At 41.1% G+C, this 24,504-nt stretch overlaps 3 protein-coding genes and 1 long non-coding RNA gene across 7 annotated transcripts; 3 read left to right on the plus strand and 1 right to left on the minus strand.

The window, feature by feature from the left end:
* The first annotated feature begins 2,170 nt into the window (after window positions 1-2,170).
* LOC309687696 (protein FAM98B) lies at window positions 2,171-6,715 on the plus strand. Its single transcript, XM_082502826.1, has 8 exons — window positions 2,171-2,298; window positions 2,463-2,569; window positions 3,206-3,331; window positions 3,422-3,678; window positions 3,776-3,856; window positions 3,939-4,055; window positions 6,000-6,146; window positions 6,260-6,715. Exons 1-8 carry the CDS (start codon window positions 2,177-2,179, stop codon window positions 6,413-6,415), a joined length of 1,113 nt encoding a protein of 370 aa, XP_082358952.1. The 5' UTR covers window positions 2,171-2,176; the 3' UTR covers window positions 6,416-6,715.
* A 1,823-nt stretch (window positions 6,716-8,538) lies between these two features.
* On the plus strand, window positions 8,539-13,624 carry chchd2 (coiled-coil-helix-coiled-coil-helix domain containing 2). Its single transcript, XM_082502845.1, has 4 exons — window positions 8,539-8,713; window positions 9,671-9,929; window positions 10,754-10,922; window positions 13,283-13,624. The coding sequence occupies exons 1-4, from the start codon at window positions 8,664-8,666 to the stop codon at window positions 13,291-13,293; spliced, it is 489 nt and encodes a 162-aa protein (XP_082358971.1). The 5' UTR covers window positions 8,539-8,663; the 3' UTR covers window positions 13,294-13,624.
* Window positions 13,625-13,674: 50 nt separating this feature from the next.
* phkg1a (phosphorylase kinase, gamma 1a (muscle)) lies at window positions 13,675-21,835 on the plus strand. Of its 4 annotated transcripts, none has more exons than XM_082502838.1 (11): window positions 13,675-14,122; window positions 15,644-15,782; window positions 16,886-17,064; window positions 17,166-17,220; window positions 17,299-17,364; window positions 17,454-17,617; window positions 18,351-18,494; window positions 19,681-19,771; window positions 20,031-20,184; window positions 20,276-20,401; window positions 20,617-21,835. In XM_082502838.1, exons 2-11 carry the CDS (start codon window positions 15,700-15,702, stop codon window positions 20,872-20,874), a joined length of 1,320 nt encoding a protein of 439 aa, XP_082358964.1. In that variant the 5' UTR covers window positions 13,675-14,122; window positions 15,644-15,699; the 3' UTR covers window positions 20,875-21,835. The 4 variants fall into 4 exon arrangements, with proteins under 4 accessions (XP_082358964.1, XP_082358967.1, XP_082358965.1 ...); XM_082502839.1 differs by lacking the exon at window positions 13,675-14,122 and adding an exon at window positions 14,134-14,348; XM_082502840.1 differs by lacking the exon at window positions 13,675-14,122 and adding an exon at window positions 14,134-14,242.
* Window positions 21,836-21,904: 69 nt separating this feature from the next.
* LOC309687703 lies at window positions 21,905-24,492 on the minus strand. Its single transcript, XR_014270830.1, has 4 exons — window positions 24,308-24,492; window positions 23,925-24,041; window positions 22,261-22,328; window positions 21,905-22,034 (listed from the first exon to the last, which is right to left on the minus strand). It is a non-coding gene; the product is annotated as an uncharacterized lncRNA (long non-coding RNA).
* Window positions 24,493-24,504: the final 12 nt, after the last annotated feature.

Genomic DNA, 24,504 nt, shown 5'->3' on the forward strand with positions numbered 1-24,504 from the left:
ACTGGTTCTTATATCCTGTTTTTCTATTTTATTCAAAGCTACATGTATCTCTCTCTCTCTCTCGCTCTGTCTCATTTATCCATTTACACAAGTCACACCTTTTTCTCTACATGCTGAATATGTTTATTAAGCTTTTTCTTTTCTTTTTTAGGGGGGGGGGAATGAGCTTCTACATGCTCCTGTTTGGGTGTAGTATGCATACAGCTTGTAAAATGTAAGATTATACATCTGCATGTTTATTTTGCACTTGTTCACATGAACAGGACTGCATTGTTTTTCCATGCATCCACGTTAAGTACACATATTTACACATGGAGATTTTTTTTTATTACTACCAATTTCTTTTAGTTTAATCTTCTCAGTTATTTATAATTTGTTAGTGTAAAGTTTTGGAAATGGGTTATATCTTCATTTTTTTAAAGTATGCAAGTCAGTATTTCATGAAATCAGGTGGAACTCTGTTTTTAATCAGGCAGCAAGTGGTTAACAAGTTAGCCTTATAAACAAAGGGAGTTTCTGCCTGCATTGTGTAGACGCTTTCCAGGGGTCAAGGGTCAGCCTTCACAAGGTTTCATGGAGCACGGGGCAGTGTCAGGGGAATAAAAGACAAAGCATCCTGACGCATGGCAAGGCTTTTGTAGTCAGGGAAGCCGCAGCTTCTGTACATATGGCGGCAAAAGCAGACGCACTGTACATCAGGGCCCAACACGCCTCGCTGCCATTGTTTCCATTGTTCCTGTTAGTTTGGGGGCAGCTGATGTGGCGTAAGTGTGACGAGGAGGCTCACATGCCTCCTGCAGTGAAGTCCAACGAGGGACACGTGTGCTGAACAGCACACTCAGACCTTGAAGTACTTGTGTTTAAGAGTGTGTGCACAGAGTCAGACATGAGAAGAGGAAACATGTTTGCATTTGTTCAATGAAAGCCAAACTTGCTTATAAAATCTATTACTGAAAAGATGACTCAGGCCACAGAGGAGCATCACCCTTTACTTCAAGATTTTCTCATCTAACATTTGCTGCCTATTGAGTTCAAGCTACACAAGCAGAACCATCCACCATAAAACTCTCACTGATGTTTTAAATAAAAAAAAAATCCCTGACAACAGGGATACTGCATATAACACTGCAGCAAACATCAGCTGCATCAGCAAGACGCAGGATAGTGCTGAGAGCAGTAAATAGTGTTCAGCGTAAATGGTGTATCAAACAGCTGAACAGGAGACATGACTGTGATATTCTTAGTTGAGTTCATGTTCAGCCACTGTACATAATGATAATTTGACAAGATAACAGACATTAATTAATTAATCTAGTTAATTTGCTCATAATATTCACTCCAGAGCAGAGGATGGAAGCTGGTGTTAATACGTCCTAATGAATGGAGCTGTGTTCACGTTTCAAACATCTGTATTCTAACATGACAACTGAGATCTGATTTAAAGTTAAATTTGAGTAGCAGAAAACAATACATACATATATTACACAAACATCACATATCACGTATCTAATATCTGTTTAGTTGCATCCCACCTTTCAAGGTACTTAATGCCAGCAGATTTATCTTTGGTTAACACAGCAGGCTATACAAGACCTCTGGTGACCCCTAACGGGCAAACAAACGCGTATTCCGTCCTTATGGGACAATTTGTTCCCCTCAAGAAGTGAGAAAGGTGTGATGTGTGGGGGCAGAGTGAAACTTTTTTCATTATATCACGGGAGAAAGTTTTAAAAAGATGCCGTCAAATAGAGATGCATAAAGTGGAAAGTTGAGGGAGAGTAAGTATTACACAAATAGTTTGAAACCTTTGAAAAGCTAAATGTACTACTTTATTCACTAATTCTGTAACAGAAAAATAACCTAAACTTATTCATACAAAATGTAATGTTTTTCTGTTCTGCTTTGCTTTTATATATTTTTTAATAATTATGTTGTTGTTTAAAAAAAACACGATTACTTATTTTCTTTTTAAAATTGGGGCAAATAATACTGTTAACTTTTATAATTTTTCATACACTTGCTCCACAATCTTGTACTTTTGTGTTCATATTTTGTAAAATCGTTGGACTTTCTGTAATTTATCCTTTGTTTATTCATTCCCTCTCTAGTGAATGACTTGGTTATTTATGAAGTTGTTGTGCGCACTCCGGCCAGCAGGGGGCGGTGAGCGTCCTGGATGTTAAAGGAGGAAGCACCCCTTGTAAACACACTTGAACTTCGCAGAGTAAAGAATAAGTCGTACACGCCTGTCTTCATGGAGAGGAGCGCGGGGACAGTTTCAGCCATTAAAGCTCTGGGGTAATTAACATGTTTGTTTTTCGTCGTTACGAAACTTTAATTTGAGAAGAGAAACCTTATTCTCTGCCTGCTTTCTGGGCTTTTGACGTATAATGACACTTGCCGATACGCCTGACAGGTGAATAGGTAATCTCACCTGTCGCCTCCACTTACTTCCTGGTCAGGTACCCGGGCAGCCGCTGCCTCTCCCGGTGCAGATGTGACGAGCTTCCCTGTCCGCTGCTCAGCTGGCTGTGCGCAGAGCTCAGGACTCTCTGCCCGGAGCTACGAGGTGAGGCTCAGGCCTGAGATTTTCATTCATAAATCTTTGAGAGAGGCTTTTTCATGTTTAACCATTGCCTTTAATACAGCGCATTCTCCCAAGGAAGGAGGAAACCATCTCAGGATTGTGGATTTTTTTACTGTTTCACGCAGAGGGGTCACTGTGGTCTCAAGTGGGCCGACTCAGCAAAGCAACTGCTTAAGAATCGACCTTACTTCTTATGTTATGTAAAACAAAATGCAAGTCCTTTCTGAAAACATCCACATTAATTCACCAAACCAGTTACAGAACAGCCGATTTAGATGCCTTAAATAAATAAAAATAACAGGATATTTTTTACACGTTGACAGATGCTCTACTAAAGCAAAACATCTTCACATGTAGAGTAGAATTGGATTTGGAAACATTTGGATAGTGACACCATTTTCATAATTTTACCCGCAGTTAATTTAATATGAAGCTACTGAGATGCACCTCACATTAGCTGTAATTTATGTGCATTATATAACTACAACCAAAACATGCTTTGGTAAACAAACTGATGGTTACTATGTTACAAATATAAGCCATGAAAAAAATCAGATCTTTCTGACTCAACTTGCAGTGAAATGTGTTAAATAAACTGGCTTAATTGTCCTTTTTTAGACTCAGGAGGGTCAGGTGATGTGCTGCTGGCGGGAGAGCTGAAAAATGTACTATCAAACATATCCTCTCCCCTCGCTGTGCTGACCTCCGAGGTGTTGGACCCGTCCACTCTCAACAAAGTCGCTGGTGAGAAACAGGACTGTGGTGGATACTGTTGTAGTAAGAACAGATGATTGCAGTGCTCGTGGATTTAGTGATCTTTTGCACATCTTGCAGAGTTCCTTGTATCAGAATTGCAAGCAGCTCACATTATCAAGTACAAAGAGTCACATCCTGACGAGCGGGCGACAGAAGCGGACTCTGAAAAAGAGCAGCGAGTTGAAGATCTGAGCCGTGACTTTTGTGAGGAAAACGAAGGCGATGACGGTTTGGGTGAAAACAGGAGGAAAGCAGAGATGCAAGCAGAATGGATTTTACTTCTGCGTGCTCTCAACATGGACGCCTCCTCTCGGTTTGAGGACGTTTTGAACGAGGTAAGCTTGAAATAACAGAGATTGAGCCATGAATAAATTGCGAATACAGACTGAGAAGCACTGAAAGAGGAGTTTACAAACATTTGCTTTAATGCAGGTGAATGAGAGGCTTTCTCGCCTACCAAGTGGAGACATGACCAAACCTCTTCTCAGCACCAGCCTCAGCTCAGAGCAGTGGGTAAGCTGCCAGGCCTGTTTTCAGCTCACAAGACTTTAGACGTGACTCTAATGTGGCATTTACATCTTTGCCTGTTTCTCAGCTTCAAGTGAAAAAAATGAATGAAATTCTGTCCGAGGACTATCGGCGTCGGCGACAAATGATGGTCACGCGCTTTCAGGTTACGCTTGAATCATTTGCATGGGGAGAGAAACAAAAGGTAGGAATGTTAAATAACTCTGTTTATAAACTCCTACCTGCCTGTTAGCTGAGTTATTTTACTCTGAGCCTTGGTTCATCTCTTCAGTCTATTCCCTTTTAATAAGAAAATCTTAGTTCAGCAGTGGTAGTGCATGAGGAAGCTTTGGACTGCCCATCTACCTGCAGAGGGCGTCTCCTGTCAGATGTGGGCCCTATAAAAATTGTGCTCTTGTGGCTCTTGCCTGTGCTATTGCCAGTCTGTCAGCCAGCTGCAGACAAGAGCGAAGTTCTAACATGCAAAGAGCTGAAGTGAAACAGAATATTAAAAACAATGAAAAGTGTGCACTGTAGCCCCTTCCTCAGCTTTTCATAATGTATTTTTTCCACTTCTGGTGAACTCTGCTGTTCCTTATTCCGGCCCACTTTTCAACCAATCAGCATTTAACTGATGCACAGTGTCTTCCACATGGGGCACTGCACAGTTGAGATTTTGTTCGATTGCAATGGTGGTTTAAAAACCCGTCTCCAGAGGCAAATACTGACACAACCTTGGTAGCATAAATTAAGCATAAGGCAGATTTCTTCTACTTGGGTGCCCCTCGCAAACAGAAGCTTTGAACAGCAGGTGGAGTTTTTACATCGGAAGTCAGATTTTGGAGCTGCGAGTGATTTCGTACCAAGTAAACCCCATGGCAGGCTTCCAGGCAGTGTGTGGAGTATAACATAATGATTATTCATTTATTTACTGTGCTTAAAAATGGCACCTCAGCACAGAGAGCCTGGTCAGTACCACGTGTATGGTTTATTTAGCAGTCACAAATACAGAACACTGGTTGTAAAGATTACAAGTTCTCACCGCTGCCACCTCGGATTACAAAGGTAGGGTTGGTGTGATGTCTCTGACTTTTTACGTGGGAAGTCCAACTTGATTCAGGGTTTTAGCTGAAAATTCCAGCTGCAAACTTGAAATTTCCAACTTCTCACTGAAAATGGAATACAGCACGTATCCACGAGATGACCATTTTAAGGGTGTCTTTACCGTCTGATATCAGTTGAATGCAAGAGTAGTAAAGAAGTGTTTGAAACTGAGCGTTTAGTGTAGTCTGAAGCCTAAATGTTTAGTTTGCAGGGATTACTTGTTCATATGCTTACCTCATTAGAAACTTTGACTGTTTAAATATGAGAATTAATACAACAGAAAATATGGCACGGAATAGGTCCACTTTAATGTGACTGAGAATGAAGAAACCCAGGTTAGAGTAACATTTGTGAAGACACTAAGCAGCACTCTGAAGTTTATTTAATGCACAAAATGAGTGGCGGTTCTTCATTTGCATCTGCATCAAATATCTCCAAAATGCATGAGAACCCTGCCTTCTCTAACACCTGTAACAAGTAGAGTGTATGTAATAAAGAAGATGAGCAGCACATCTGAAGCCTCAATCTGAGATTTTGACTGTCATCATTTTCATCTTCAAACTGAAGGAGGGTGGATGTGTGTTCATGCAGGAGTGATTGCAAGTTAGGCATTCCCTGATTCATCATCTTTCTCTTTTTTTAAATCCTACTTGGTGCCGTAATTGATAAAATCAACGCCATGCTGCAGTAAATAGCACTTAAAACTGCTGACTGAGATGATAAATTCATTAGGAAGGCTCATAAATTTAGTGAGAACCCATTTGTCTAATGTCGTCTTGCAAACAGGATTTCCCATTAGGAGAAAAAAATGTAGTTTTACTTCACTCTTTAGACCTATAGGCTATGTTGAATCTTTATATACAGTATGTCTGTTACTGTCTGCAAGATCAGGGTGTTATTAGGACAACACTGACATCGTGTGGTCTGACTGAACTGCAACAGACTACTTTTATGTCAGTCGGCTTTAGGCCATCGTCAGAGCATGTGCTGGTGACGCAGAAGATGAATGTCAGACATCTCCATTCAGTCCATCATTTATTTACAGGAGCGCAGTGCTGCGCTGGCTTCGGCGCCTAATCTTGCGTCCCTCATCGGCTCTTCCCAAGTGTCTCCATCTCTGCTGCTCGCTGCCAGAGAGGATCAGTCCTTCATTGACCCGGTCAAAGCTGGAACAAGCACCTCTGTTTACAAGGTACAATCATGAACGTGTCTGTGATCTTTAATGAAGATGCCTCTGACTCCAGCTAAGTACCGTAAGCATTTTCTTTTTTCTTTTTGTTGTTGTTTTTTTTCTGGTGTCACTAGACGTTGATGGGCAGTGTACCAGACAGAGGAGGACGACCTGGGGAAATTGAGCCTCCTATGCCAGCATGGACAGGGAGAAGCTCGAAAGGCAACAGAGGGGGACGAGGAGGCGGACAATCTCATAAGCATAAGAAGAAGAAAGGGAAAAAAGATTAACTTGTCCGTCTTTTTGGCCTTACTTATCAATTTAAGAAATAAGCGATCATTTTGCTTTATTGAAATCCTTGTTGCGAGGTAAACTACGATTGGGAAGTGCTATATATAATTTTGTAGTTATAAATCTGTGTATAATTTATAGTTATAAGTCATGCACATACCAGATTGTGTACATTTCTATAAAAGCAATGAAGTACTGGTACATGACCAGATATTTTGGTAAAAGAGCAGAAAATGGAAAAAATGTTGGCTTTCCACATTTATCAGTAAGTTTGTTTAAGAATAAACCTCTGAAACACACATCTGTTGGTATTTTGTGCAATTTACATAAAGCATCTTTTAAGGATTATTGCATGAATATTTTATGCTCACTTCACATTTTGGAGACAAGAGTTCCCCTTGCCTTTTTTAGGTGATTTCACAAGATAGCAAACATGTTTATGTGGAATGAAAAAGCCTCACTTACATCTTAAAAAACTGAAGGGTGACTTTGAATATCTAAGAATGTTGTTTTATTGTTACACATTAACCAAGACTCACTTCCCCCTGAGAGAGCTCCTTGTTACAGCATTGAGTCATCTCTCTAGTGCCAGTGTTTCCACTTCAAAGTCTAAATTGCCTAAACAAGGAAAAGATCATCCAAATATTAATTATCTTAAATATATTTGGAATAAACTGGTTTCAATGTTTAATTTTGATCTTGCCAAACCCAAAGTTGTGCTAAGGTAAAGCTCATTTTGACCAGAAGTTCTAGTAGTCCACAGTGATGTATTGAAATAATTTCAAGATCTTGTACACCAGTTTAATAAACAACAGTTTCAATTGTTTTATTATCTGAAACTCCACCCTCAACCATCTGAAATCTGCAGATAGTTATGGATTAGATTAAGTAAACTTTAGAAACTGTGAACTTTAGGAAATGTTATTTTAACATCTGTCTATTCTTCTCTGTTGATTCTTCCTCTTGAGTTTTCAAAAAAACCCAAAAAACATGAGAAAGTGGTTTAAGTCTGAAATTGGATGAGAAAGCATGAGAAAGGAATTCTAGGAATACTGAAGTAACGGCTGATGCAAAGAACATCTTGATCAATTTAAGATTATGAATTGCTTTTAACAAGCTGGGACCACATCCTTATTTCAGTTTGATAACAGCAGATTGAGAAAGCACAAATTGAAGCTGTGGTTTGGGAACGGCCTCAGAGGGGACTGGCTGCAGATCTAATGAGAAGTGACTGAATTGGGGGAAAAGGGGAGAAGTGTGGGGCATGAAAATGAGTACAAACAGCTTGTGGCGCTGGAGGCATATACCAGTGCATGAGGTATGGTCCTGCACCTGAAATTCAGATAAATTATCTCCAGTTATTGGACACCATACAAGTTTTGAGAAAAGGGCTGGAAGATGCAAATATATACTTTGCTAAAGAGCTTCTTATTTCTTTCCACCGTTCTGCAATGATGGACGCAACATATCGGGCAGAGTTGAAGTTCCGATTTTAACTGGGAGTAACCAGAATTAACAGGATCAGACGAGATTGTTTCAGAGGGACAGCTCATGTTCAGCAGCTGGAGACAAAGTTAGAGACGCAAGGCTGAGAAGGTTTGGACATGTGCAGAGGAGGGATAGTGGATATTGAAGATAGAATTACCAGGCAAGAGGGGACCTGAAGATTCATGGATGATATCTGATTTAGAGAAACTAAATCAAATGCAAACAATAATTAACTTATTTTACGACACACATGCGTTCAAATGTGTTTTTTTCTTTTTATTTAAAGTTCTGAATAAACCTTATGCAGCATTTCGTGGGTAAAAATACAGATATATATACACAGTTTAAAGGACAAAGAAATAGATATGAAGCACAATGTGAGACGGCCTTGATCCTACAATATGAAACATGTAAATAATATTATATAACAATATCAAAAACAGCTTGCAAGTAAAAGCAGTCCGGAGTTCATTTTTTTTAAACAAATATTGAATAAAGCAAAACCGTTTAAGACTTTGTTGATGGCACAGAAAACAATTCTAACCTTTAGCCTAGGTGAACAACGTAATGCGTTACGCAACACTCACCTGGCGGAATCGTCCTTGTTGTGTATCCTGCACACCGGAAGTTACTCGGGAGACAAATGATGTAACACGCGGAAAGTTCCGGATTGTCTAAAGGTCGCTGAATATAAAGCGGTGTGACAGCGTCAGTGTGTATTTATTTAAACCCGCAGGTAAACTTACCTAAGTGTTCAACATGCCGAGAGGAAGCAGAAGCCGGACGTCCAGGATGCCCCCTCCAGCCAGGTAACACTTAGGGTTTAATTCCCTTTTGTTAAAGAAAGGTAGAGTAGATATTTTTAGTTAGCACAAATGCTAACGTTTAGGTAATGTCATAGTGCCGTATGTTAGCCAGGAAAGTGCAGGTCATGAAGTGCTTCAAGTATCTTATAAGGATAATTTCAATTAAAGCTTAATTGCCGGTTAATCTGGGTATTGCTCAGAAAGTTACTGTGTTATGAAAATGATGAAGGTCATTGTCTTTATCGTGGTTTCCTCTGTACAAATCCCCACATGCTAGCAAAGCCAGTGGAGTTGCATCAGCTTCTATAGTTTTTCTTCTAACCTGCAGCTAAACTGAGACTTTATTCTTCCGAGTTATAACGAAATAAGTCGCACAATGGTTGGAAGTATTTCTGTTTCTCTTCTCCTTGTGGGAAGAATAATCCCTCTGTGCCCTCATTTCTCTTTCACTAAATATATCCGAAACTAAGCTGAATATATAGCTGAAACTAAGAATTGCAAGAACACATTTGACTCTTGGTGCTTAATAATTTGTACCAATGTCTCCACCTGTAAGGCCAAGCTGCTTAGGGAAAGACTGATTATTTTCCACAGTGACATGTTTAAAGTTCACTTTGAACACAGGTGGGCTTACTTTATCCAGCTACGGGATAACGCTTTTTCTTAGCAAGTGAAGAACAGATCCCAGGAGGAGACACAAATCCCTTTGTGGTTGCATCAAGAAGAGCATCTGAATATTATTCTCGCTTGTGAATAAGTGATCAGCTGAAAGTAGCTCTTTGTTGTCTTACTAGTGTGGAGATATTCTCTGAATCAGAGCTTCACCTTTATCCAAGCTTTCATAAACCTTTGCTGTGATTCAGAGTAATAGCTGGAATAACAGATGTCAGCTCATATCTGTTTTTGATTGTGTTTGGTAAAGTTGCTAAAAAAGTTCTTAACAAAACGTTTTTGTTACAGCCGGGCTCCACCATCCCCTCCACCTATGGCCCGGGCTGCTCCCCCTCCCTCCTACGCCCCGGCTCCGATGCAGGCGCCTCCGTCCGCTGTCGGCACGCCAGCCGCAGCGCCCAGGCAGCCGGGTATGTTTGCCCAGATGGCGTCTACAGCCGCTGGGGTGGCAGTAGGCTCAGCGGTAGGCCACACAATCGGTCACGCCATGACTGGAGGTTTCAGCGGAGGACACTCAGAGCCTGCCAGGCCTGACGTCACATACCAGGTAAGCCCAGGTTTAGCCAGCCACAGGACTGGAACAGTTTCAAGGAAGATTAGGGTGTCTGAGACACAGTATGCAGGGCCTCTGCAACATGGAGCAGGTGACAAACAAACACCACATTTTATGTAACGCATGGAGTTACATGCACTGTGGTAGTTCAGTATAACAGCCAGATGGAAACAATATGATGAAAATTGAGACTTTTAACTAAAAGCAGTGAAGGAATCATCTTGCTTTCATTAAGACTCCTGTGTGCAATCAGTGCTGGTTGATTAAAGATGAATTACTCCCTCTGCTCAATCTGGGTTTGTTTTTTGGTTTTTTTGTTTACACATGTGATAAGTTTAATTTGAAAATACAGACACAGCTGCTGCTGAAGGTAAACATCAGTTATGAAAAATATTTGGGGCGTTTATAACCAAAACAAAAGTCCAAAGGTCAAACGTGGTTTATTTACATTCACACAAGTGCAGGGAAATATGCATAATGATGTTTGTCTCATTAACCCTGAACCCAGTACATCACTATTATCTTTATGCAGTTACATTCATAGTAGATTTTAAGATATGAGTGATGACCAATCATTTACTCTGCTTTTCTTTATGACAAAAAGGACTTGGAAACCACACGCTCTTGAGCAGTTTGAGGATCGCAGTTTTAGATATTTCAGCATTTTTATCGATAGATGTGTAAATAGATTTACTTTGTGTCATTAATGGAAGATATTCCATCTTTGTGATACAAAACTGAAGCTTGTTCTGACATGTTAAACTCTGTTTTGATCTTTGTCACACACATGATTCAATCCTCTGCCTTGTGTGTATTAGGAGCCATACCAGGCCCAGCCTGTGTACCAGCAGGGGGCCCCTCAGCAGCAGCAGCAGCAGGTCTGCTCCTACGAGCTCAGGCAGTTCGTTGAGTGTGCCCAAAACCAGAGCGACCTCAAGCTCTGCGAGGGCTTCAGTGAGGTGCTCAAACAGTGCAGGTTTGCTAATGGTGAGTGAAACACGTCCAGGCTTTGTATAAATGGAGACTGCTGTCTTTCTGTCTTCTAGTCGTTGCTTTTCATCATTATTAGTAATTTGTAGGGGTGCAACGATACACAAAATTCACGGTTCGGTTCGATACTTTGGTGTCACGGGTCGATATTTTTTTCAATACAAAAAAAATGTTCATGCCTTTTTAATTTGTCATTTATTAAATTTTCACGGCACATTCCGCACCACATCTCTGTGCGTTCAGCATTTGTTTGAAGCCAGCTCACCTCCTGCAACCACTTTTCCGAGAATACGTGCTTCTTTTGTGGTTCGGACTCCTTCTGACATTTGTTTGGAGGTGGAGGAACACCACAGTAATTGCTTAAAGGAGCTTCTTCGACATCTTTAAGAGTTCTAAACAAGTGTCTGTCCTCCTCCAGAAAATCTTATGTACGCAAACGCGCGTTGCAACTTATCTTGTGCGTGTTTTTTATTTTGACAGCGAATGCGCACCTGCGGACCACTTATGTGCACCCCTGGTTATATAGCTCGTCATATCGCAGCCATAGAAATTCTTTTGTCCATGAAACCATAAAGCTGCACTTTCTTTTTGCCTTATAGTCTGATTTGTCATAACTTTTCCGTTTTGTGGAAAGCTTTTCTTTGGCTGTCACTTCTTCACCCTGACCTGTCTTATTTGGCTCAGCAGAACTAAAATATATATCCTGCTGCTTTTACACACACACACACACATAACGCATAACGCTCAGCGATTCTCTGCACGATCAACCTCTCATATGTTTAAGCTTGCTGCAGGAGATTTCACTTGTCATGTTTGCGTAGTAAGCTAACGATTAATAAGACGATGTCAGAGGAATTGGTGCACAAATTATCATCACTCACAGATCAGTACTGTCGCTCTCTATACACAGTTTGCGCAATTGCAAAGTGAAAGCAAAAAACAAGCGCAAATTCAAACGCGATTTCAATATGTCACATATTGACAGTGGCTCACCGATGCCAATGACATAATTACCCAGCTACATTTCCAAAAGAATGCAAAAGCATTGACATATATTTTTCCTTCCTACGATAGCCCGACGGGCAGGGCAGAGATAGATTTTGGTAGCCCGACTGGAAAAATCGCTAGCCCCGGGACGTCGGGCTAGCGATATTGCGAGCCCTGTATCTGATTGAGGAATCACTCATCTTTGGAAAAGAGAGTTTATTACAGAGAAATGTCTCTTTCCAAAATAAAAGCTATACTATACGCTTCTTCTGGTCTATATTCTCAGCAGCATATTAAACATATCAGGTCTCCATAAGGAGACTCATGTGCTAACGGCTGTCTAAATGACTCGGGTAAAGTTTGTAGCATGCATGCTTGTTGTTTTTGTCTGCTTCCACTTGTCTTTGCACTAGGATGATGTCGGCGTAAATGTGCAGTCATATTCGTTGTGTTCCCACTAGTGCTGTCAGCGTAAATCTCGTTGAAATGACGTTAACGCCACAACACTGCAAATCTCCGTTAACGATCGCCCCGTGCATGGGGCTGGACGGCCAACACATTAACGAGCTAACTGTGCTAACACACTAGTTCCCACCCATGTAATTGAGCATTGCGTGGCACATCCAACATACTGTTTTACTTTAGTCCATGACGCGCTTACCTTCAGGGTCATATGTCACATGAAAACCAAAGTAGTTCCAAACGCCACATCTGAATGAGGGTGGGGGAAGTTCAATTTGCCATGTTGCAAGAAGAGCTTAACTTCTGTCTGCTAGCTTGCCCTGCGCTCAGTGGATCTGCGTTCGACTACTCCGCCTAGGCTGCACTGTCGAGCGCAGATCCACTGAGCGCTCAACACAGACAGCATCGTCAGAAGGAAAGTTGATAAAATAAATTAAAAATTTTGTATCGAACGGTTCAATATCGATACGTGTATCGTTGCACCCCTAGTAATTTGATATATTTAAAGTGAGTGTAGTTACGAAATGCTATAGTTTCTGTTGCATTTGCGGCTAGCTAAACATTTACTACGTATGGGGGGGTAGACGCACAAGCTGTTGCACATTTTCAGCATGCTCCTTTCATAAAATTCTGTTAAAGTACTGGATCTTCCTGATGCATATCAAATAGATCAACATCAAGCTGTTGCATTTTCAGTCTCATTTTTCTCTTTTCAAACTGAGTTTAACCCAGCAAGCATCGAGGCTTTGAATGAGCCCTTTGTCGCTCACATATCAAAGCCAAATGACTTTGCACTATTCTAAACTCCTGTAATACCCAGTGTGGCCATAAGGGGGAGCCTTAACCTAAGTATGTTAAGTCATTTTAAACGATTTAAAGTATTAACTGTCCTTTATCTCTTTCTACAGGTCTGTCATGAGAAGAGATGCTATCTGCAGAATGAAGATCACATCTCCTTATTAAAGATACTGAGAGGGTGTAATTCACAATCAATAAACATGTTTTAATGATCAATTGTCATCGGACAGCCTCATTTCTCAGACTGCTGCAGAGCTTGTAATCATAGTCTTATAAATAATGTTTATATATTTTGGTTTTAGCTCATGTTTGAGGTTTATTTTCAGTTGTCAGTGCATGCTTTTAATTTAAATCCTGTCTCATGGCAAGACTTGTAGAGAGAAAAAAAGGCCACTTTCACCTTCTGGCTGCTGGGTTTGATTCAGACTAATAAAGGACTTGAATTAAAACGAGACTGTGATGGTTTTTGTTTTGTTTGTTTTTTTGTTTTTTTTCCCCCACATCTCCTCATCATATGCGCTCTGTATTATTACACTGAAGCATTTCTGTTTTCACCTGTGCTTTCTTTAATTAGACTTCAGCAGCTACAAAGGGGTGTCCCGCACCTGTCCCGTCACTCTGCTTTCAGCGCAAAATTCACGAGCTGCAACCTGCGCGTGAAGTAATGTTTTGACTCTAAAAGCGTCGTGGCGAGAGCACGAGCCGCGGGGTATTATTTCATGGATGGGGTTTTTTGTAAGGACTCATTCGGGGTGTCCTTCTGCATCTGCCGAAGCAAATAGTTATTTTTGGCACCTGACATTAAAGCTCACCCTCTGCAGAATGGCAGCAGCAGACCCGCAAACGCGCCATAGCGCCGGAGTCTGACTGCAGCTCTTTGTTCGTCCTCAGAAACTCACTGTGCGCGATTTGATGATGGATTGTCTTCGTATCAGGGACTGACGGACACGGTGAGGGACGCCGGCCTTTTAATGCGTTTATATTGCAGGTCACTCTGGGACAGTGAGTGAGCAGTTGAACGGGTTCACACGTGGTGGCGTGGGTTGCTTTATTAGTCTGCGCTGTGTTTGGTATGACATTAAGTTTGAAACGATGGCTTCTTGTATTCACCCAAAACACGTTCTGTGAGTTTATTGGACTTTTGTTTGCTTTACTGGAAGAAGTGAAAGGAGACAGGTGGGTACATGTTGTAACGACGGGAGGAAAAAGTCGCCCATCTGTTTTTTTTAATCATTTAAAATCAGATGTTTAAAAATCAGATATTTTGCGCGTTAGAGCATCTAAGAGGAAAATTTAACCACAGCCGTGTTACTGAGACCATCATCATTTTTTCAAACTGCTCTTTTATTGAACTGAAGCGACACAGTGATGTTGGCACATGTTACAGGCTGTAAAATACGAATTTCCTGTTCAGTATTCAGTGCGCATTCACTGGCCAGTCTCGTTTCTGACTACAGTAAAAAGAGAATGTCCAAACTACACGTTTTCTGTTGGATATTTATGAAAACATTGCTCTTTTTTGCACATTTATTCACAGAATTGCAGAAAATATTTATTCTAAAAACTCCTGTGATGTAAGTAATCAGATGGAGAAGTGGGAACTGATTTCCATTAAAAATCATGAGTTCAGTAATTTAAGGGTTCAAAGTGATGTATGATTTTCAGAAATCTCCACACTAATAGAACTTCCACATTTTTCTGTTTCAGCCCTGTCTATATTCTGACAGGTTTTAATAATAACTTTGCTTATAGGCCGTTATAATCCTAAAAACATGGAAATAATGCTAATAATCATCATCGTTTTGAAGCTTTTCTTGAGATTTTTGCGCCGGAAGTGCATCCAAATGAGTAGATATGAGAAGTTTGTCTCCTGTAAACACTAAAATGTAGTTTCAAGGTAAGTAATTAATTGGGATCAGGGACGTTCTAGTAATTTTTAAACGGAGTGGCACTGCGACAACCAAAGGAAATAAGAATACTTAAAGATAAATAAAATGGATTAAAATAAATCACACTGCAATTTAAAAGGAAAAAAGGTATCGCTGTCTATGGCGACGCCCTAGCAGTTAAGGGAACATACTTAAGTAGGTGTAAAATGCCTAAAGTAACTGTACTCCATATGTTACATAATGTTATTGGTAATAATTACAATTAAATGATTCATTTGTTGATGATTTTGATTACTTAAGTATCACTCAGTAGCTTGATCTGTAATAATGCAGTTTAATTACTTAACATTCTGCTGATAAAGCTTTAAATTTAACAGTATGGCCTACAAAATACAGCTGGCACGCCTGGTGCCCAAACACACATCTTATCTGGACAGCTCCTGCTGGTGAAGCAGCTAACTGGTGAATATCCGTCAGAACAGCTTGGAAGCAGTTCTAGTGTGATCAGATGTGCAAAAAGCCTTAAAGTAGAGCTGCGTTTAGTGAAAATGCTGGAGTTTTGAATGCATGTTCTGCCTGCAGCCTGAGGTCAGCTGCAAGAGGAGATACTTCTGTACTATTAGCCTTGAGCTGGAAACATGACCAAGGAGGAGGAGATCCCTGACTGGGTGGGAGCCAAAGAGTTCTACGACAAGTATGAGCCCAAGGAGATTCTGGGAAGGTATGTTTACGAAACCGTCGTCGTAACGTGACCCATAGCAGAGGTTCACCCAACTGAGCTGAGCAGAAAACTCTCCATTGGACTTTGGACTAAAGAGTGCACAGTTTTACCTCTTAAAGATTAGGTAAACTAGACCTATATGTAGCCACATGTGAGGGTTCCAGGATTAAGATCCACTCGAGCAAAACCCCAAAAAACAATAATGGTTTATTGTTTGTGAATTTAACCCAACTCGTCTCTTCTTCAGAGTTTACACAAAATAACTTCAAAGAGTAGCAAGGCAGAACACAAAAATGGTAAAATATCTACTTGCTATTAGTTTGTAGATTCATTTAATGTTACAACACACCTCAGATTTAGACCTCAGTTCAAACAGCTATCATCCTCTGCACAGAACAAGCACTTTCCCCAAAGTTTCCCACAAGCCCCTGAGAAATGGGAGCCGAGCCAGGGCCTGCTCATTGTCATTCAGTCCACCAGCTGTCAGAGGGTGGTGCTGTTACGTAAGACACATTATCCAAGGAGGCCACATTTATTAACTTCAGCACGCTTCAGACAAAGTGTTGGCCGTCGGTCTGATAGATTATGTAATTTCACCCCCTTTTCCCACATGCAGGTCAGGAGGTCACAGGATGTGGACAATGTGTCCTTCTTCTAGTATTCTTCATTCAGAGAAAAGTCACTGGAGTTCCTTTACTGTGGTCACCCTGAAGTTTCTCTTGTTCATTCATAAATCGCCCTCTGAATTTAATTTCAGCAGTAAGGTTTTCAGTTTGCTTACTTGATGTTTTTCTCTGTTTTCCTGGACGTTAATGATAAACAAGACAATCTTCATGACAAGCACATTCTTCACTGTTTTTACTTGCTCTGTCAGACTGATAAGATGGTAAAAACACACAATACTTTCCTTTAGTCTGACCATGTCACTGATTTCTGACCAAAAACAGTGCTGTTTTGAAACGGTTAAACACATGATTCATGATGAAAGACACGGTCACAGAACATTTTATCCAGCAGTTATCACAAGTTGCCCTCCTACCCAAACCTAAAAACAACAGATGTGCAGCTCGGACGGCTGATGTGGTTTTTTTTTTCATCCTCAGGGGAGTGAGCAGCGTGGTGCGCCGCTGCGTCGACAAGCATACGTCTCAGGAGTACGCGGTGAAGATCATCGACATCACCCCCTCTGACAAGATGACGCCGCAGGAGATCGAAGAGATCAGAGAGGCAACGGTGAAGGAGATCGACATCCTCAAGAAAGTCTACGGGCAGGAGAACATCAGTACGCATGCTTCATTTAATCAGTTTGACTGGAAAAACTTGGGTTTGTTTAAACTTTGTTCTTCTAACATGGCCAAATATCAAAGTAACTCTCTTCTCCAGTTCAGCTCAAAGACTGCTATGAGTCCAAGGCCTTCTTCTTCCTGGTTTTCGACCTGTAAGTGTTTCACATGGATGATTCCTGAACAGGTATTTATGTGAAAATCAACCAAAGCTTTTAGTTTCTTTTTCCCAGAATGAAGAGGGGTGAACTTTTTGACTACCTCACAGAAAAAGTTACACTGAGTGAGAAGGAAACACGGTCAGTGAGCATGTTATTTAATAAAAAGACAGATAAATTCCGCTAACTCTTAAAAGGACTCTTTAAAGGTTTGTACGTGTTGTCTTTAGGACGATCATGCGGTCTCTATTGGAGGTGGTCCAGTTTCTCCACGCCCAGAACATCGTTCATCGGGACCTGAAGCCCGAGAACATCCTTTTAGACGACTACATGAACATCAAACTCACTGACTTTGGTTTCTCTGTGCAGATTCAGCCAGGACAGACGCTCAAAGGTCAGTGAAAGCTTCCATTACTGCAAGGTGTGTCAGCAGTTCAGAAACCTGGTGGCTGTAATCATACAACTTGTCAAAAGATGACAAAAATACTTAAAGCATTAAAAACTTTCACAGGTTGGCTGACAGTTAAACACCAGTGCATCATTTCAGACCCACCACTGAGTTGAGTGAATATTAAAGTTACAGTTTACAGCCTGCAGTGCACTCGTCAGGACATCAGCTGTTGGTGGTGAGCGGAGAATCTGGGTCTGGTTGCACAACAGCTCCCTGCTCTCTTAGCTGCTCTTACAAAGGTTAAGAAACAGGACACTCTGATCTATTTGCTGCAGTTCCAGACACTCACAGTACACTGACCTTTCAAATAGACTTCTCAGAAGTCGGATCATTAGCAGTGCGAAATGCCAAGCGTCTAATGAAACTGTGCATCGCTGGATAGTTTTGTTCAGTCGGTAAAGACGTAATGGGCTTCTTCCATTAGGCTGGAGATCTACTTGACCCAGCAGCACTTAATCTAAATGTGCTCAATTAATGTCTAAATGCATAATACTTTAATTATGCTATAAATGTTCCCTAAAGATGGATGTTAAATTAAAGGAAAAACCTAATCTCTTGAGTGAGGGGATCTTGTGGCTCTGTTATGCTGAGGTGGAACATTGGCATAGTTTGTACTGAGTTTCTCAAATCAATACAATGCTGTTCAACGTAATGTAATATTTCTAGCGGGATGTAGACCTCTCTTCCAGGGTGAGATCTCCATCCACAGGGCATGAGAGCATGCTGAATGGCTTGATGATGATAAAAACGAGGAGAATCAGAAGCTGTGAGCAGAAGTTCTCACACTGTCTCTGCCGTGCCCTCCTTCAGAACCCAAAAAGTTTGTACTCCACCTCTCACACAATTCTTTTTTATCAGTCACCGACAATAGTCACTCTTTTGGAAGTAGCTCGATCTGCCCAACCAGTTGTGGTAAAAGGAGTTCTTCCTTCACACTGTTTCAAAGTGCTCACTCACACAGTGGTTTTCAGGGTCTTTAGCGTGCAGTATAAATCCCTTTGAGGTGAATATTGCTGTGAATTGGATCGGTTAAACAGTATAAATAAAATTGAACCACACTGAGTTAAATTGAAAGAGTTTGTTTTGTCTCTCCAGTAGAGATGCACTGATTCCCATTGAATGTGATGTCCAAACACTTCCCTAAGATACTGTATTATTTTTTTCTTTTAATATATCATCTATTTGTGTGTCACTTTTGTAGTTGTAGAGATATTAATAGACAATGAGGATAGTAAATATTTAACCCTTACATACCGTTTGGGTCAAATTTGACTCAAATCTATTCAGATGGGTTTTAGATCCACCAGCATGAATCAAATCAAAGGAAATGGCGGGCGTCTTAAAACTCTGCGTGACATGTCTGTGTGTATTTTGTATAGGAAAGTGGTGACAGAGTTCTGTCATGAAAAATACTGGTGTTCCCTCCACATCTACCCAGGTTCCTGCAGAGACCTGCCCATGCAGGTCTTTAAAGGACCATCAGGGGGATCTCCACACAGTGAAATAGTAAAACAGCACAGGATTGTTTATGGGTCACATAAAGAACAGGGGTCATACAGAAGTCAGAGAGTGCCTTGGGCAGACACACAGCTGTAATAGGGCTGCACAGTGGTAGAGTGGTCAGCACTGTTGCCTCACAGCAAGAAGATTCCCAGTTGAAATCCTGGCTGTAGCCTTTGCATGTTCTCTCTGTGCCTGTGTGGGATTACATCAGGTATTCCTGCTTCCCGTCACAGTCTAAACATATTAGTTTAGTTTAGGTTAACTAGTGATTCAAAATCCATGGCCTCCACGCCTGATTTACACACTGAGGGCAATTTTTAGGGTTCTTGCCTAAGAACAATTCTGCATGTAGACAAGGATAGACTCATGAATACATGTAAATGAACACCTCTTAAGCGCTTAAGCGTTATTTGAAATTCTGTAAAAGTGGTTTTATGTTGACAAAGATCAGGGAATATGCTCCCTTTAATAACATGTATTTACTCTTCCTGTCTGTAATGCAGAGGTGTGTGGGACTCCTGGTTACCTTGCTCCTGAGATCATTGAGTGCTCTATGGACGCAGGACATTCAGGATATAGTACAGCTGTGGACATGTGAGCGACCATGAAATCGGTTACCAAGTAACAAAAATATCAATAGGAGGGAGTGTCAGCTTTACTCTCATGTTACCAAAATTGATCTTATGCACCTCAGCAGTGTGTTAGAATTATCTCATAAGCCTGTGTACAAAATAATGACTCATATTATCTGTTGTGTGGCTCGGCTAATACGTGTTCCAGGTGATTAGATTATGCATGTACACACTGCACAGTGAACAGACTAGATAAACTTTGTTCTGGCTCGTGTTTGCAGATGGAGTTCAGGTGTTATCATGTACACGCTGCTCGCGGGCTCTCCACCGTTCTGGCACAGGAAACAGATACTGATGCTGCGCATGATCTTAGCGGGGACGTACGACTTCTCCTCTCCTGAATGGGAAGACCGCTCAGACACGGTCAAAGATTTGGTAATCTTACTTTTGCAGTTTGTTGCAATCTCAGTTTTATAAGTTAGGTGATAAGGTTGAAACCTTGGAACTAAAATAATTCTTCCTCCAGATCTCGCGGATGCTGGTGGTGGATCCAAAGCAGCGTTTCACAGCTACAGATGTTCTGAACCACTCATTCTTTTCACAGTACGTGGTGCACGAAGTACGACAATTCACTCCGTTCAGGCGCTTCAAGGTGAGAAACACAAGATTTTATCAAACTAAAAATCTTAATAGTTTTCATATTTGAGGGATATATTTTATGGTATCTTTATCATATCTCGATCAAAATATAACCCTAATTCCAAAAAAACCTGGATCTTGCTCCCCCTAAATTTCTGTCTACTACAACTTTACTGTCTTTGATAGTTCATAAAGAAACCATAACCTTTTCTGAACTTTCTCCATCAGGTTATTTGCTTGACCGTTCTCGCTACAATGCGAATCTACTGCAACTATCGCCGTGCCAAGCCCATCACCAAGGAGGTGATAAAGAGCGACCCGTACGCCGTGAAGCCCATCCGCAAGCTCATAGATGCGTGCGCCTTTAAGATCTACGGCCACTGGGTCAAGAAGGGCCAAACCCAGAACAGAGCAGCACTTTTTGAGAACACGGCCAAAACCATCCTGCTTTCGATCGCCACTGAAGCGGACGAGCCCATCCAGTAACAAGCAGCGTGGACTGACACGTGCTGAGTTTTACATGGGGAAACATTTAAACTTCTTTCTTTGTAGAAAAGAACTGCTACAACTAGTTTATGCATAATGCAGCATTTTTAAAAGCAGCCGTAGTGACTACAGGGGGATTGATTTATCTCAAGGACTGAAATGTTTGGCAAAATTTTCAACCATGCCACTGGTGACATTGTGCTTGCTTTGTTCTAAAAGTGTACTCAACCCATTGTCAGCTTGTGTCCTATGAAAATGCAGCTGCTGTTCTTTAGATCGAATGCAGCCCCTCAAATACAAGGTGTATCAAAAAAGAATAATCAGATTTCAAAAGGCTATACTTTTTAATGAACATAGAAACTTATGGTAAATTTTAAAGTACATGGCTGAATATACAAAAAGTTACGTTTGCAAATGCCTGATGTGTCTCCCTCTGCAGTTAAACCTCGCCCATACTTTGGAGAGCATGTCTGGAGTCGCTGCTGTTGTTCTTACCAGCAACCATGTAAAACTCGAATCTGCTCTAACAGCACGTCCGTCTTTTGATCGTTAAACGGCGAATGGCTGTGGAATTAAGGCGCTTTTAATTCCATTTTTTTTTTTGATACACCCTGTATATTAACAAAAATTTTTTTTCAGCACTACATGGTATTCTTATAGCCTTTGCACTCTAAAAACTGTTTATATTTCAAATGTTAAAGAGTGACTCAGGAGGAAAATGGAGAGTTTAGTTAAGTCTATACTCTATTGTGAAACCTTGTGGGAAATACCTGCAGTTTATCTGGCTGGAATATAAAACCTGCATGATTTACAGTTTGAGAACTATGTGCCTACTTAATCGATATGCAGAGTATGCTCTGGTGGCAGCAACTCAAGGGAAGTGTAACTTTAACTTGTATGCTATGAATCTATTTATTAAAACATGTAAAACCCCAAGTCCTGCAAATGGAGGGGTACTTCAGCTCTGCAATTCTGTGCTTTGTCTTTCTGCAGCATTTTTAAGCTTGAAGTAGACAAAGACAAAAAATAATTACAATTTTAAAGTTTATTATCAACAGAGTGAGATGCACATTAAAAAAAACATCACAGGTTGACCGACTTCAGACAGATTTGAGTGTGTTGACCGTTGTCCCCACAGTCTTGCTTTGGAAGCTTTCATCCTGCAGAATTTAGAAAAACAGAATAAATCAATATGAAACCATCAGGAATAGCCAAATGTGTGTTTGTACTCATTCCCACGCAGCTGGATGAGCTTGAGGAAGGCACTCATCCACTAATTTAGTGGAAATGAGACGTGGCTGTTGCATGGTGTCTGACTGTATCCAGCACAGAGCAGCTGGACCAGAATTCGCCCATGCCTTTAAGTTAACAAGTCTAATAACATACCATCCTCGGGAAGTTCCCCAGAGGCTGGCGACAGGTCGAGCTGCACTTCATGTAAATGTTTAGACACGCTGAAACAGAAGGAGAACCGAAGCTATGAGATAAATCTGAGCTAATAAAACAGGAAACAAGCCAACAGCACAGAGCATCAACAGGGAGGAAGACAGCAAGCAATGTTGAGCAACAGATCATTAATATACCGGCTGAATCGCTTTGAAGGAACGAGGCCGTTGATGTATTCACTCTGACGTAAGAATGAGAAGCACAATGAGCACCCTCATCCTGCTGAGTCAGTTTGTGAAAGCATTCATGTCGCATGGTGTCTGACTGTATTTACTACATCCAGAGCAAAACAGAATTCAGCCATGCATTCAAAATTCAAGCTGTAATTTTATTTATAGAGTACATTTCACTACACTCAAGCTTTCGGCTGTTCCCTTGGCAAAGGAGTCACGGCAGAGGGTAGCTTTGCATGTTTGATATCCAGATCCCCTTCCTGATACAACCCCTAGAGGGAAATTCATTTCCAGATGGAATCGAATCAATGACCTTTCACTTGACAAGTGAATGGGTAGAAGATAAAAACATAAAAAGGTATGTAGGTTTAAAATGAAAACTGCAAAATAAAACTTACTACAAAGTAGTAAAACACCAGTTCACACTTATGAGCCGAGTTCTGGGAGAATAAAAGGTTTTGAGCCTGTTTGTAACTGATCTCAGGTCAGCAGGTGGCTCGTTCCAAAGATCAGGAGCACTAGCAGCTGAAAAGCACCCTCGGCACAATATTTTTCACTGCCTTTTTCCAACAACACCTCCTCGGCTCCACTCCATTCTACTCTGTTTTGGTCACTGTGTAGTAATTTCCCTCGTTTCCCCTTCAAAAATGGTGAGTTTGAGTCTTATGAAAGAGTTGCTCTCATGACTTACCCCGGCCAAGAAAACAAAAACAACCTGGTACCAGGTACTACCACTTAATGGAAAACGCTTAAAACCAAGTTGAGCTGAGTAGATGCTAGTGAAAAGAGGAATTACATGCATTTCTGGGGACAATTAAACATCTGCATGATGATCTGAGAGGTCAGACTATGTTATAGACACTGACCTAGTCAGATAAATACTGGGGAGGTCAAACCACTCAGTGCTTTGTCAACTAATAGAAGGATGATAAAAGAAGGATGATAGAGCATTACAGCAGTCCAAACTGCTTGAGATTAACGCAGTGGTTCAACTCAAACAACTACCCACTGTGGTGACCGCTTATGAATAAGGGACCAGCTGAAAGTAACTTTCCATTCAGAATATTCAGTACGAAACAACATCTCCATAGACACTCTGAATAAAAGCCACATAAAGTGTAGTGATGGAACAGACTGGGATAAGTGGCGCGATATGGCGAGCCTCGCTTCTGTCAGTCTGCCCCAGGGCAGCTGTGGCTACAACAGTAGCTGCCTCCACCAGTGTATGAATGTGAGAGTGAATGAATAGTGGTATTGTAAAGCGCTTTGGGTGCCTTGAAAAGCGCTATATAAATCCAATCCATTATTATAAGTGGAATACTTTTTTTTTTGCGCTTGGGAACACACTTACCCTGGTTATATCCTGAAAAGACACGTGGTTTTGCTTTGGCATTAACTAACTCAGTCACTTCCCCTGTGTTTCATTTGTACCTTATAGTATATTAAGAACCGTGTGCATCTGCCGGTCGCTTCAGCCACATGGAGATCTGCGTGTTTCAGGATGGGAGCTCCCGCATGATTACTCCGGATATCACCTCCAGTACCACCCTGTGCAACAAGCAACGACGACAAAGCACAAATAAACACAAATGCACATCCTGCACAGGATTCCACCTTTAAGCTGTCAGGTAACACCTTATCCACATAGTTACAACCTATGAGAGTGTTCTTACAGCATGGTGGCGTTACGGAAAATAAGTAAATTAATTCACAAGTGAACACAATTTACACAAATTATCGGGTCCACCACGTGTGCATGGAAACACGTGCCGTTAACTAAATACCTTCAACCTGAATGGGGGGGGAAAAATCACCTGCGTCACGCTACAGCCTCATATTTTAACCTTCGTTTCTTCAAGAACGTTTTCCATTCACAAAACTCCACGGTGACTTCTACATGATGTCTATAAGGCCACATCTTCAGCAGACCAAAGTACGTCCGGATAAACCACGCTAAAGACTTTTCCTCTTCTTTTCCCTCCAGTTTGTGGCGGGTGAAACAGAAACAGCT

This window comes from Aulonocara stuartgranti, assembly GCF_965226115.1.
Source record: "Aulonocara stuartgranti genome assembly, chromosome: 14".
Classification (NCBI taxonomy): domain Eukaryota; kingdom Metazoa; phylum Chordata; class Actinopteri; order Cichliformes; family Cichlidae; genus Aulonocara; species Aulonocara stuartgranti.

What these genes read in the sequence shown, in the direction of transcription:
- LOC309687696 (XM_082502826.1), top strand. Translation starts at nt 2,177, where the DNA reads ATGTTAAAGGAGGAAGCACCCCTTGTAAACACACTTGAACTTCGCAGA. An exon ending in TTGAGGACGTTTTGAACGAG is followed by an intron (nt 3,679 to 3,775) that starts GTAAGCTTGAAA and finishes GCTTTAATGCAG; the next exon opens with GTGAATGAGAGGCTTTCTCG. An exon ending in GCCTCAGCTCAGAGCAGTGG is followed by an intron (nt 3,857 to 3,938) that starts GTAAGCTGCCAG and finishes CCTGTTTCTCAG; the next exon opens with CTTCAAGTGAAAAAAATGAA.
- phkg1a (XM_082502838.1), top strand. Translation starts at nt 15,700, where the DNA reads ATGACCAAGGAGGAGGAGATCCCTGACTGGGTGGGAGCCAAAGAGTTC. An exon ending in CTACGGGCAGGAGAACATCA is followed by an intron (nt 17,065 to 17,165) that starts GTACGCATGCTT and finishes TCTCTTCTCCAG; the next exon opens with TTCAGCTCAAAGACTGCTAT. An exon ending in CTCCGTTCAGGCGCTTCAAG is followed by an intron (nt 20,402 to 20,616) that starts GTGAGAAACACA and finishes TTTCTCCATCAG; the next exon opens with GTTATTTGCTTGACCGTTCT.
- chchd2 (XM_082502845.1), top strand. Translation starts at nt 8,664, where the DNA reads ATGCCGAGAGGAAGCAGAAGCCGGACGTCCAGGATGCCCCCTCCAGCC. An exon ending in AGGATGCCCCCTCCAGCCAG is followed by an intron (nt 8,714 to 9,670) that starts GTAACACTTAGG and finishes TTTTTGTTACAG; the next exon opens with CCGGGCTCCACCATCCCCTC. An exon ending in GGCCTGACGTCACATACCAG is followed by an intron (nt 9,930 to 10,753) that starts GTAAGCCCAGGT and finishes TGTGTGTATTAG; the next exon opens with GAGCCATACCAGGCCCAGCC.